The 13,377-nt window shown below is 47.6% G+C and overlaps 1 protein-coding gene across 1 annotated transcript in view; it reads right to left on the reverse strand.

Annotated features, from left to right (window-relative positions):
- Window positions 1–976: 976 nt before the first annotated feature.
- The window catches only part of tcerg1l (transcription elongation regulator 1 like), a 44,633-nt gene continuing 32,232 nt past the window's right edge, over window positions 977–13,377 (reverse strand). Inside the window, exons 2-10 of the mRNA XM_062475560.1 lie at window positions 8,702–8,842; window positions 6,763–6,845; window positions 5,403–5,488; window positions 4,104–4,252; window positions 3,440–3,518; window positions 2,932–3,070; window positions 2,657–2,746; window positions 2,409–2,527; window positions 977–1,258 (exon numbers count right to left, since the gene is read on the reverse strand). Of these exons, the coding sequence (XP_062331544.1) occupies window positions 1,102–1,258; window positions 2,409–2,527; window positions 2,657–2,746; window positions 2,932–3,070; window positions 3,440–3,518; window positions 4,104–4,252; window positions 5,403–5,488; window positions 6,763–6,845; window positions 8,702–8,768 (969 nt within the window). The 5' untranslated portion in view covers window positions 8,769–8,842 and the 3' untranslated portion in view covers window positions 977–1,101. The remainder of the gene's footprint in view (window positions 1,259–2,408; window positions 2,528–2,656; window positions 2,747–2,931; window positions 3,071–3,439; window positions 3,519–4,103; window positions 4,253–5,402; window positions 5,489–6,762; window positions 6,846–8,701; window positions 8,843–13,377) is intronic.

The raw sequence follows: 13,377 nt of genomic DNA on the forward strand, positions 1-13,377 counted from the left end.
GTTTTCCACCATCTCATTACAGTAATACAGCTACTGGAACCCATTTTCACTGGGATGGAATGATGTAGTAACAGTATGTTAGGATTTTCAACTAGGTAGTTAGTGAGCAGGGTTTCAGAATATAAATGATGCATCTGGGTCCACAAAGCTTGCATGTTTAATGCAAAAATAAGTTACACAAACATGACAGATTCCAGACCGTTTTTACAGGTCTGCTGAGGGGGAACACACACATTGTTAAGGAACAGATCTCCACAAACCTGGATCAGTCATGACACATTAATGGCACAGTTGATGGCAATGAAATCACTTTGATTTTCAATATCATTATAATCACAGCATACTCGTTAGACAACATGTGCAAAATCCACCAAGACACACCAACCATCAACACAGTTCACTGGCCCTCACAGATTCTGTAGACCAACATCAAACCAACATCTTTGAAATAAAAAAATAAAAAAAAACGTTTCCCATCAGTAAATCCTGTTTATACTCAACACAATAGTGCATGATGCTTGCGTATGGAACATACACAGTACTGTAGTACTGTACAGTAGGTTCATTTGACAAGCAGAAGATCTTCCATCCTTTGTTGTTGAGTAGAAATAAATTAGGAGTTGGTCACTATGCAGATGAGGTAAGATGTTATGTTTATTTACATACAGGAACTGGTGTGTGTGTGTGTGTGTGTGTATTTATGTGTGTGTTTATACTGTACTGTATGTTTAAATAATATGGCTGCGGCCTTGTGCATGTCACATATTCATATATACATGAAAAAACACTATTCAAAATGCATGACTGTCACTGTGAAACACTACATTTTTTAAACATAGCTTCAATATGAAACAGATTGGTTCCCCAGCATGTCGAGTCCAGTAGAGCCAGGTCTGGTCCTGAAGAGTGTGATGCCAGATGGGCAGTCCTGTATGACTGTCACTAGTACACCCCTCCCCCCTTCCCCCACCCCCTGGTCCTGCCTGGTTCTATGGAGGTTCCACTGTGGTAACGGTTCTTACAAGGAAGGTTCTGTCTGTTGCTATGTGTCAGAACAGGAACCGTCTTGCTCCAGTCTCAAGAGGTTGATTCTCCTCATCCTCACCTCATCTTCCTCAGTCGGAGACGGTTCTCCTTGTCTCTCTTCTTCAGCGAGGAGATGAACTGGTTGAAGAACAGCTCCTGGTCCTTCTTCTTCTGCACCTGCCTGAAGCGCTGGTCTCTGCCATGCTTCTCTGAGAACTCCTTAAATGTGGACCTGGACAAACACAAACACACACATTGTAAGTGATGTATACATATGTGTGTATATATAACTTATGTCTGCATATATCCCATATCACGTCTCTTGTGTAATAAGTTGTACCGCTAAACCATATTGAAATGTAAATACATAGTAATGTAATGTTGTTACTATGGGTTTTGCTTGTAAATTGTAGTTACATGGTAGTACATGGTTAATGACTTTGTATGCTATCATGGTTTTCAAGGTTATAGAGTTGTGGAACTGAAGGTTTCATTTCTTCAACAGACAACAGAAAGGTTTATCACTTTAAAATCTGTACTGCTTATTTATTTAAAAAAAACTGTAACCTTTCTGATGCCTAACTAGAACAATTCAACATGTATCTGTTCAATTGTCCATCTCTTTCCACCAATCACAGAAGCCAGAAGTTTATTCCAACATCAATGACTGACCGCTGGGATGGGAAAGAACTGTATGTCTTTTTTAACATTGTCTACATGAAAGCAGAGATCGATGCAGACCTATTCAGCTAGAGAGAGAAAAAAGGAAAACTATTATTTGGCCTCCCCCAATAGAACCTCGACCAGTTCATTCAGTGGAGGGAAGAGTATAACTGTGTTATATAATGTTAAAACATTATCAGATATCTTTATTGTACAGAGTTAAGAGAGAGAGGGTCCTGGACCCAACAGCTTTAAAGACCTACTGATGTGTACTGATCTGCTTTCTTTCTGACAGGGCATTGGGATATGCAAACACAACAGAATGCACTTGTGTGTGTGTGTGTGTGTGAGTGTGTGTGTATAGGGAACGATACTGGCAGGCTTGAGCCGGTGGGCTTTTCAACATGCAGTGGCCTCCAGGTGAGAGGGATGTGAGTGGGGCTTCAGCAGGCTCTAGTCTAGATCCCTCACTCGCCAACTCCAAACTAAAAATTCTCACACTCTCCCCCCAAAAATGGCTGCTCTCAGTTTGACACTGAAATGGACACAAGCCCACTCACAGAACAGAGAATAACACACTTACCACAAACACACACACGCATACACCACACAACAACACATGAAACATGTCTTACCCAACCAATTCCATATATCACACATGAATTCACCTATTCAAACATATTGTGCTTGTGATTTAAAAATAGTATTGGGGACGTTACCGGGCAGACATCTTGGCCTCTTCTAGAAGCTTCCTGAACTCCTCTTTAGCCTGCAGCAGTTTGAACTTCTTCTCTCTGTGCTCCTCTTTAATCCTGGCCTTAACAAACTGATCAAACACCTGTAGACAGACAGAGACAGAGGCAAGACTGCTGCTAATTAGTTATTATTATTTTTAATGATAGAGAGAGACAGAGGAAAGAGGGAACTGAAGAGGGAGAGAGAGGGGGGGAGGGAGGACCCGTCTCACCTGTTTTCTCTCCTCTGAGGAGAGCAGTAGGTAGCGAGGGTCAAACACAATCTTGTGAAGCTCCTTTTCCCACGTGGAAAAGGCTGACACCTGAAGTGCACACGCACACGCACACACATACACACACGCACACACACACACACGCACGCACACGCACACACACACACACACACACAATTACATAGAAACCTACAGTGGAATATTTACTGTCAGTAAAGGTTTCTGCAGTAAGTGCTTTGGTGCATGTGTGTGTTTTGTGTGTGTGTGTGTTTTACCCCTCTCTCCAGCAGCATTTCTCTGAAGTGTGTGATGCGGAGCTCTAACGGCAGGACAGTTGGATGGGAGGAAGGTCCGTCCCCTTTCTGGTCCTCCGTCTCCTCCAGCCCCTCTGCACATGCACAAGGTTCCTCCAGCCTACAGGCACACAGACTCTCTACAGTCAAACTATAAAGTAATATCACAAAATATCTCTCTCTATTAGTATACAGTATATACTAGAGATTCAATCACATCCAATAAAGAGGCTGCTTAATGCTATAATTACAAATGACAGGTTCATTTCTGACTCCATGTCCGGGTCAATTTCAAACTACCATCAGCTAGCAAGTGATGAATCACTCGCTGACAGAAAGAAGCATCCATATTTAGCGAGGGACAATTTACCCATGTGATCATGTCAGGCTTGAAGCTCCCAGCTAAGCAGACAGATGTTGAGCAGACAGTTTGAAATGGTTCTATTGTTAGAAAGAACATTCCACGTTCACAGTTTTGATCTGCACTCACTTGTTCCTCTTGGTTTTGGAGCTCTGCTCCTCTTCATCCTCATCTTCCTCATCCGCTGAGAGAGAACCAGAGCCATCTCCTGCTGGGAAGGAGACACACAGGTATTAGATGTGTATGGTGTGTTTTGTGTGATTTATGTGGGTCCGTTGATATTGGGTGAGTGAGTCACTGTGTGTGTGTGTGTGTTTGTAGCCCTGAGGCTGGAGTCTTCATCTCATCAGTGCCTGGTCAATATTGGGGTGGAGAGGTTGAGAAAATGTTCAGTCAGACTAACACCATAACAGTCAGGTCGCAGTGCTTGGACTCGAAGGTCATCAATATACAATCAGCAGGTAACTGCAGCAAGGCCAGATCAATAAAGACAGCTAGATCCATACAGACAGATAAGTTGATCTTATCCAAGGAAGGCCCAGCACTGGGAAACACTTTTACCAGACAGGGGGAATGAGAGAAAGAGACAGATGAGGTGGGATCACAGCCCAGAAAATAGGAGCTGCAGGCTGGGTCTGAACCCCTCTCAGAGGCAGGCTGTTACAGAACATGATCACGTTGGACCACCACCACTCGGTTCTTCTTCACGGACAGAGGAGGATTTACAACAAGACCCCGGGATCGAGAGGAGAGCAGGAACCCTGAGAGAGGCTCCTCGCTGGAGGCCACTCACTGGAATCCTTCTTGCGTTTGTGAGGGGGATCTTCTATGATCCTGTTGAGATCCCCACGGTCCTGGAGGTCCATGGGCTTGTCCCAGACAGACAGCTGAATGGTGGGGTTGAAGAAGAAGACTCTGTCATCTCCTGTCCAGACCACGCACCTGCGAGAGAAGGGGTTGGAGATTCATACAAGACACTTACTACTACTACTTCAGTGTACCTGTAGTGTGCACACACATATATACACACACGTACACACAAGCATCCATATACACACAATAACCCCCCCCCCACACACACACACAAACTGATGATCAGTTAGATGAAAATGCATCTCTCCCTAAAGCGGCTAGTCTCATGCAGTGAACAGCATCTGACCGCATTATGCAGCTCAGCCATCAGGGTTTTCTCTGCCCACGACACTGAGGTAATTCAAACGTGTTAACCTGTTCATGTGCAAACAGGCCTTTCATTTTAACAAGAATTCATGGTGTAAGGTGATCTTAGACAGTGAATACAATATCACCCCTCCATATTCCCCCGCAAGCATATAAGCAAGGTAACAGGTGGCCTTGAGCCACAGCAATATCAGCTAACACTACATTAATATCTCCAGAGATCCAGCAATGTCGCATTCATGGAGCCAACCTTGGAATTACTTCTTTTTTTTTAACCAAACACTTGTTCTCAAGATGGATTTTCTTTTCTTGCAGTTGTCGAATATGAACTGAATGTGAATGGGCAACAGGCAAAGCTCACACACACACACACAAAACACACACTTCCTCCACTCAACCCCCCTCCCCCCGCATATTGGGCGAGGAGAGGGCTGTGGAGAGTGGGGTTCATGCAGAGTCTCACAAGTCAAGTCAACAAGCCTCCTATACCAAAGCTGGAACATGTGGCGCTGAACAAAACCCTGCTATTGAAGATTAGATTGGTCTGCTTGGCACCCTAGCTTATTGCACTTCTGTCCCTCTATCAGTGCAATTACTGCTCGGAGTGAAATTATTTTTGGAGCCCCTTTGCGTTTGTATTTTCCGGTCTCATTCTTTCCTTTCTTTCTTTTTTCTCTCTTTGTCTCTGTGTCTCTCTCTCCTCAAATGCACACAGTGGAATTTGGCTGAATGTATGAAATTTCCATCAAAACAAACACTCTCTTTCTGTCCCCCTCCCACCCCCCACCACACACACACACACACACGGTGACTGCTGTCGATATACATGCAGCTTGCGGACCGCATGCCGACTGAGGTCAGGCATCCCATCATAAAGCAGCCCAAACCCAACCCAAAGACAAGACTGCGTTACCATGGCGACCCGGGAACTGGGGTTGAGGCGACGGGTCGTTTGTCTTTGGAGCCCCTCCCCTCCTCCACCGATGCCTTGAGACGCTCCTACAACAGGGCCAACACAGACAGACAACAGCTTCAACCAAACACCACCACATAGACGAGCACATACGCTTATGATATGGTCACCTTCTTCAGTCATCACACATGCCCTGTTTTTCTGCAGGGTTCATGAGTGTGTTTCCGCCGTGTGTCTTTGTGCGTTTAGGTGTGTGTATGTGCGTGTATGTGTGTGTATGTGTGCATTTGACAGAGCCTCGGAAAATCTCATTACTGAGTTAATTGCATGGTCAACAGCAAAGTATGAAAACAATGTCAGCAATATTGACAAATCAACAGACTCTGAACAGTGAAAGGCAGCGTTGCCTAATGAAAACTGAACAGATGATTTAAGCCTGCATGCTTGTCAGTTCTGAGTGGAGCAATAGTGTCTGGCTCTCTCCCACCCTCTCTCTATCCCTTCCTCAGGCTCCATCCTTCCTCCCTTGCCACCACGCTCTTTTTCTTTCCTTGTCTTCCTCCCTCTTGTCTTCCTCCCTCTTGTCTTCCTCCCTCTTGTCTTCCTCCCTCTTGTCTTCCTCCCTCTTCTTTCATCCAATCCTCTCTCCCTCTGCATGTGTCCCTCCCTCCCTCTGTCCTTCCTTCCCTCCCTTCCAGCCATGGCCATTCTCCCTCCTGCTTGTCTCTCCAGCAGAGCGGTGTGGAATGTCTATTAGCTTGCCTTTATGTGGTGTCAGAGGCTAACACTGTTGATTATTGTGTGATAAATGGTTTCGTCTGGAAGGGTCTAGGATACTCAGGCAGGCAGCAGTCCATTATAGCAACCATGCATGACCAAGGTCCACACCACCGACACACACTACCCTCTGCCTCTGCTTCTGCCTCTGTCTGTGGAGCTACCTCTGCCTGTTTGTCTGTGTCTCTGTCTGTCTGTCTGGCTGCCTGTCTGTCTGTGTCTCTGTCTGTCTGTATCTCTGTGTCTGTCTGTCTGTCTGTCTGTCTGGCTGTCTCTGTCTGTCTGTTTCTGTCTCTGTCTGTCTGTCTGTCTGTCTGTGTCTGCCTGCCTGCCTGCCTGGCTGTCTCTGTCTGTCTCTGTCTGTCTGTGTCTCTGTCTGTCTGGTTTCCTGTCTGGCTGCCTGTACATTCTTCTCTGCCTGTGGTTTTTCTCCCTAACCCTTCACAACCTTTCACCCTTCACAACCTTTCACCCATCACAACCCTTCAAACCTTCCAACCGTAGCGGACTTATCAACTGCTGGATGTGGATAGTGGGTGTGACCAGAACTCCACGGTCCATGATGATGATAGTGATGTCACACCTCCTTCCTGCTGTCTGCCGGGTGTTCCGTCCTCAGCACCAGCGCTCTTCCACACGCCGCCCTCCTCCTGGTCAGACGTTTCTCTGTGACACACACAACACGGTCATCCCAATCAACAGCTGACTGGAGAGCAGCCTGGAGGGAATATCCTGCAATACGAGAGACCTCTGTAGGTGAGTGAAAAAGGGAAAGAATGAGAGAGCGAGAGAGAGAGTGTGTTTGTGTGTGTGTATATACTGTATGTGTGTGCTGGGTGAGGCAGTGCAATCCCTGGTATTTATTGGGGGCTGATTGCTGTGTGAATATTGACAGAGTACAATGGGAAAATCAATACACTTTCTCCCTAGTCTAATTAGACTGTTTCACACTCACAAAAACACATACACAAACACACACATGCAAACACACACACACTCATCCACCCAAGGGAGCTTCAACTAATGAAGAACATTCTGAGTCTGGTAGACAATAAGGTGAACAAATTACGGTGTGTACATGCATATGTCCCAGTATGCCTATATTTCTCTAATCAATGGGGCTTAATACAGGATAAGACCCAGCAGCCGGGAGAAGAGATGGAGATGTGGTACTATCTGTAGTAGATTACATTATCTCAGAATACATCTATTTTCGAACACTACTCCCAAACCAGTAATGTTCCTTGGAGACCTGCGTGTGGATACATGTGTTGGTGTGTCTGTCTGTGTGTTTGTGTGTGTGGGAGTGTGCGTCTAGTCAAGCGAGGCCGAGGCCGAGATGACAGGAGATGACGGGAGACACACCCAATGTGTATGTGTGTGTGTGTGTGCGCGCATGTGTCCGTGTGTGTGCCGAGGTGCTGGTCGGGCTCCCGTCCTGACCGCTCCTAGGTGGGAACATGCTGTGGCTGCAGCCTCCCAGGCTGCTTCAGAGGAACAGGAGGTGCTGCCAGGATGAGCCTCCACCTGCTGATAACACCTGCTGGAGCGCCGCACACTGGACAGGGCTTTCTGTTCACTTCTAAGCAAACTTTTCACACAAAAACAGATGCACGCACAAACACACACACACGCCAACACATACACACATTCACACACACACACACACAACCGTTTCCACTCAGGAGAAACACAACTTCGGAAGTGTCTCGTCTCCCATTCACAAGCCATGCCTGTGCTGAGCACTTTCAACTGGTAATCGGCAGATTGCTGTGCGTTGCCTGAGGGGGTGAAAATGCTTGTGAGTGTTTGTGTGTGTGTGTGTGCGCATGCTTGCGTGAGTGCACATACAAGTGTGCGAATGCACGTGTGGAGGTCTGTGTGCAGGTGTGTGTGTGTGTGTTTAGGTGTGTGTGTGTGTGTCAGAACCTCTGAGTGGGAGCTCATATCCTCTGGAGAAGCGTGTGAACTGATGAGTTACTTGATGTTGGAGCAGAGAGCTCCTTGTAGGCCCTCAGCTCAGAGGCAGGTGCCATGTGAGGCTCGTCAGCCTCCACAGGACTGTCACTCGCTAACAACCACATCCAGATCCCCACGGAGACCCACAGGAGCCCTGTGAACACCCCTGGTGGGTGAATGACTAATCACACGCTCCATCTCCTAAGTGAGCACTATCGATCTGCTGCGAGAGACCTGAGAAATGACACGGCGATGGAGAATGTGTTTTCGTGAAGAAACAGGGGAATGGTGGAGATTGAACCCTGCTCTCGAATCCAGGCCTTTAACATTAGACCAAGAAGAATGACAAGGTAGAGTAATGGGTTAATGTCAATGTCATAGTCAGTGCTGGGTCTCACAATCAGGAAGATGGGCGGCCAAAGCACCTCCACGCATATGGTCACATATACATGCACACGGCATCACACACAGCTTTCTACACAATCTCAGACAGTAGCATCTCTCTCACACACACACACACACACACTGACAGCATCACAAAATGTCCTTTACACACGTCTTACCTGCAGTGGTGTGGTTTCTCCAGGGACCAGGTATCAGTGCCACCCCAGGCGCTGCCAGCCCCGCCATCCTGGCCAGCTGGGCGGGCAGCAGAGGCTCCAGCCAGCCCTCCCAGGAGCGCCCCAAAGAGCCCCCTCTCACCCCTGCAGGACACACAGGCACACAGGGTTAAACCGGCTGTGGCACACACAGGGTTAGTCCCAGGTAGTAAACAAGGGGTTCGAGTCGGGCCTGAAACATGACTTTGAGACAGTGTCCAGGGCTGTGTCCCGAGTGTGTCGTGGGAGTGTGTGTTGTTGTGTGTCCTGTCCTCCTGCCTCAGCCTCTTCTCACACGGACAGAAGAAGCACAGGAAGGGGGAGGAGAGGGGGAGGAGAGGGGGTGTCGGAGCAGGACCCCTGCTCTCCACCCTGGCATGAGCCCTTTCTGTATGCTACATAGTGAGTGACAACAACCCATTTCCTCTCACTGTCCCATTATCCATCGCTCCAACACTTCCAACTCCACACACGCACAGTCCCCGATCAAGAATGTTAAGTAATGCGGCTGTGTGTGTGTGTGTGTGAGAGTGTGTGTGACGTGCACACGTGTGTGTGTGTGTGTGTGTGTGTGTGTGTGTGCGTTCCCTCACTCCCATCATCAGCGACATCATCGGAGTGTAGACTGCTCAACTCCCTGAGGAAGAGGAACAGATACTAACAGCAGCTCAGCTGCCAACTCATTCTGCACACAGGACGTGTTCTCACCTCTCCTCTGCACGCCGTCTGCCTGCATCCACTTCCATAAGTGCTGCGTCTTTCTAAAGGTTAATTGTGTTTGAAATTAGCAGGCGGAGGCTGAAAATTGCACAAGCTGAGTTGAAGCAGCTGCTAGTCCATATGAATATGGATGCCGTGTCCATCTTTAAGTGTGTCTTTATGTGTGTGTGCGTGCTAGTGTGTGTGCGTGTGTGTGTGATGTAAACACACAAAAATGACACAGTGCACCACATCGATGGATGTTCTACAGCAGTCAGCAGATTCTGACACCTTCAGAAACAATAACTATGCATGACAATGGCTTTCTTCTCTTAATGAGGTTTAAAATTGGAGAGCTAGGCCAGTTCTATTACAGTATACAGCAGCACTGCCATGTGTCTGTGTGGTGTGTGAGTGTGCATGTTTGTGTTGTGTCAATACTGCTGTTGTTTTTAGGTTTTATTTTTCAGATTTCAACGGTTACACATTGTGACAGCCAATTACACAAGCATTTCGAATCCTGTACCAGTCACTTACAGTCTAAGCTAATGACTGTGTAATAACTTATAATAGACCATTATAACTCTCCTGGCAGGGGTAATGGGTGATTCAGGGGTTAATAGCCACTCTGTATTGTTTGGAAGCAGGAGAGCAGTGACTGGTTAACTGCAGGCTAATGACAGCATCCCTTACAGAGCCAAGCACTGTAACTGGTTAACACATCCTGCTGGAGTGAGCCAGTTTATCCCACGCGCATGTCGGCACACGCACGCACGCACACACACACACACACAAACAGACATACACCCATGCACGCTCACACTCCCACATATACATTATTTTAACACACATAGAATACACATTTAACCAAGCATGCACGCACACACACACACCCACACATTGTGATCTTGGCTTAGACAAAGCCAGGTCTCAACACCATCTCTCTCCAGATCATGCAATCAGATTAAAGATTAAAGAAGTGGTGAAGCTGCTTGTATAATCCGACCACACTGTGCCAACCCGCTGAGCCATTCAGGGGAGTGAGTTTGACTTTTAGACCACACACACGCACACACTCACACACACACGCACACACAAACCACTGCACTTAAAATCAGTTTGGACCAACAAACACCCTGATCTGCTTTTACAAGCAACAGGCTAGAAGCTGCTTTGAAACAAACTCCCCAGAGTTAATGTCAAACTCAATGTGGAATTACCTGCTGAATCCAGCATGTGAGCGGACATGACAAGCCCACGTGTGAAAACAACACATCACTGCCTCTGAGGCAGCCGGTTGAGAGTGAACCTGAGAATGTGTTGCCAACACGTTCACAACCTCTCTGCAGTATTTCACGAACATGTTCCCACAGTATAACACCACCATGACTTCCCCTGACACGTCCAGGCTGCTGCTCGGTCTTTGGCAGGCCTTGAAAGCAGCGGGTTCTCTGTACTTATGGAAATATGGCAATATCAAATATGAATAATGTTTGTAGTGAGAATGGAGAGAAAGGAATGCACAAATGTGTAATCCTACAAGCCCACAGGCACTCAACCACCACAGCTGTGTGGCACATTAGCTAAGTACATCATGCAGTATTAATGAACATTCTTTAGGATTGAAATCAAAGTGGAGGGAGAGCCTGGCATTTGGGATGCGTGTGACACACAGACCAGACTGTTATGGTGTTTGTAAACAATACCGTCGGAACTCTTGGTCTAACAGTAAGATCTTCAAGCTTGGTGAGTGTGGGTCAGGGGTTTGATCCCCACCAGGTAGATATCCTGTGGCTGCAGAACAACCCAGTAGATATTTGGGATTTGTCAGGGAGAGGTGGTGAGGACACAGGTGAGCGGAAGAAGAATCTAACATGGGTGCTCTGTTTACTGGCTGACTGAGTCACTGGCTGGATGGCTATGTGAATGAGTTGCTGGCTTACTGGCTGACTGACCAGGTGACTGACTCACTGACTGGCTGGCTGCCTGGACAGGTGACAGGATATCTGGCTTACAGGCTGGCTCACTTATTAACATGATTACCTTCCTCGTACTGCTGGAGTGTCAATCAGTAGCTTTTTGAGAACCAGCTTGTTATCAGCCCACATGAGTCTGCCCTGAGGGTGGGCGGGTGATGGGCAGGCGGGATGGAGGGGGGGGGGGGGGGGGGGGGCAGCAGCAGGACAACTTTGTCATTGAGCCTCTGACAGTAAGACAAACAGAGAGACAGGCAGAAAGGCAGGCAACAGAGAGGAGGAGGACAGACAGGCTGAGCTTAGCTGAACACCGGCCAGGCTGCTCCTTCCTTCTGCAGATGAGGAGTGGGAGATACTTCTGGAGCCTTTCAGACTGCTGCTGTTAGAACAACTGCCTACCGTTGTGCTGTTCTGCCTGTCCACCTGCCTGTCCACCTTCCTGCCTGCCTGCCTGCCTGCCTGCCTGCCTGCCCGTCTGTCTGTCTGTCTGCCCGACCACCTGCCTGTCTGTCCTCCTGCCTGCCATCCTACAACATTCACTGTCTTACACACACACACTTCACAAAAAATCATTGAATCAGTAAAAACCGAGGAAAAGCAGCCCTCAATCAGAGTGCAGCTGCTCCTTATGTGTTCTTGCAGGAGTGGGTGTAGGTGTTTTGAAGGACTGTGGAGAAACTGTGAGCGTCTGTGGTGAAGCTGTTTCATCAGGACTGGGGCTTGATGGAGGGAGACGTCAGCTCATTATCAGTAATGCTGGATGATGGAGAAGGTCAGAGGAGACAGAGAGGAGGCAGTAGAATGTGCTGTTGATGCGTGTGTGTGTGTGTGTGTGTGGGTGTGTTTATGAGTGTGTGTTTGAGTTAGGGGGGTGGGGACAGGAGGAGGGGGGTGTAAACTAGTGTGAGACAACAGCCCATAACAGCATCTCCACACACATTGGTAAACATCGCCATGGTAAAGAACAGTAATGCAGGCGGCAGTAAGTGAGGCATCCATTGTGTCCCTATTAACACCCTAGTGGCCAGTTTACCTCGTCTCCCCCAACCCTCTGTAATTGCTCTGCACATGTGTGTGTGGCTTCTTAAAAGGTAAACTCCATGTCTTCGCCTCATTAACCCTTTTCCTTATCGTAAGCACCGGAACAGATTGAAGGCAGAACAGTCCTGAGCCCAACAACTCCAGGAGACGACAGGCCGCATCACGACTCTCCACGTCCACACGCTTCTGAACCACGAGCATCGAGTAACACCAGGCGTCTGGTAGGCCGTGTTACTGTGTAGCTGAGGTGGTTCGGTGCCTCAATGACAAACTGCGACTTGAGCTTAAACCCGGTGAACCCGGGTTTGATCCCTCCCGTTTCGCTGACGCCACAGGTCGCGACAGTGTGCTCTGTACTATGAACTGCAATCGCTCTGGATAAGAGCGTCTGCTAAATGACTAAATGTAACTGCAAGCGAGGTATCAGAGTGCAGACTAATCCCTGTTTGTCTCTCTGTCTGTCCAGGGATCTCCAGACAAATGGCTGCTTGGCGCCTGCCACGCATCGATAGCCCCTGATTGCTTTGTGTTTTCAGCCCAATCTGCTGTTACTCTGTCAAACACAGCTGTGATGGACGACACTCACAGCTCCACCCTCACTCTCTCCAAGGGGAAATCAACTGTGTGGCCGACATTACACTCTCTGCATTTAGATATCTGATTTATAATATTCAGTGTCTGATAGGATATCTCTGGGTTTTAGAGTATATGCAAGACCAATATGTGGATTTGTTTCCTTTCGACTGAGCTGATTCACATCATCAACTTGGAAGTGTTCCTCTGCCGATCAATATTAATTTCTCTATTGACAGTATGACTCAGTAATCAGTAGGAAGGGCCATTGTCATAATGAGCTACTTTATTTTTCTTCATTACATCAACCACAGCCGTTTAACTTCAAGGCTTTCAAACAGTGAACAGCTC

Source organism: Osmerus eperlanus, chromosome 12 (assembly GCF_963692335.1).
Source record: "Osmerus eperlanus chromosome 12, fOsmEpe2.1, whole genome shotgun sequence".
NCBI classification, from domain to species: Eukaryota; Metazoa; Chordata; class Actinopteri; order Osmeriformes; family Osmeridae; genus Osmerus; species Osmerus eperlanus.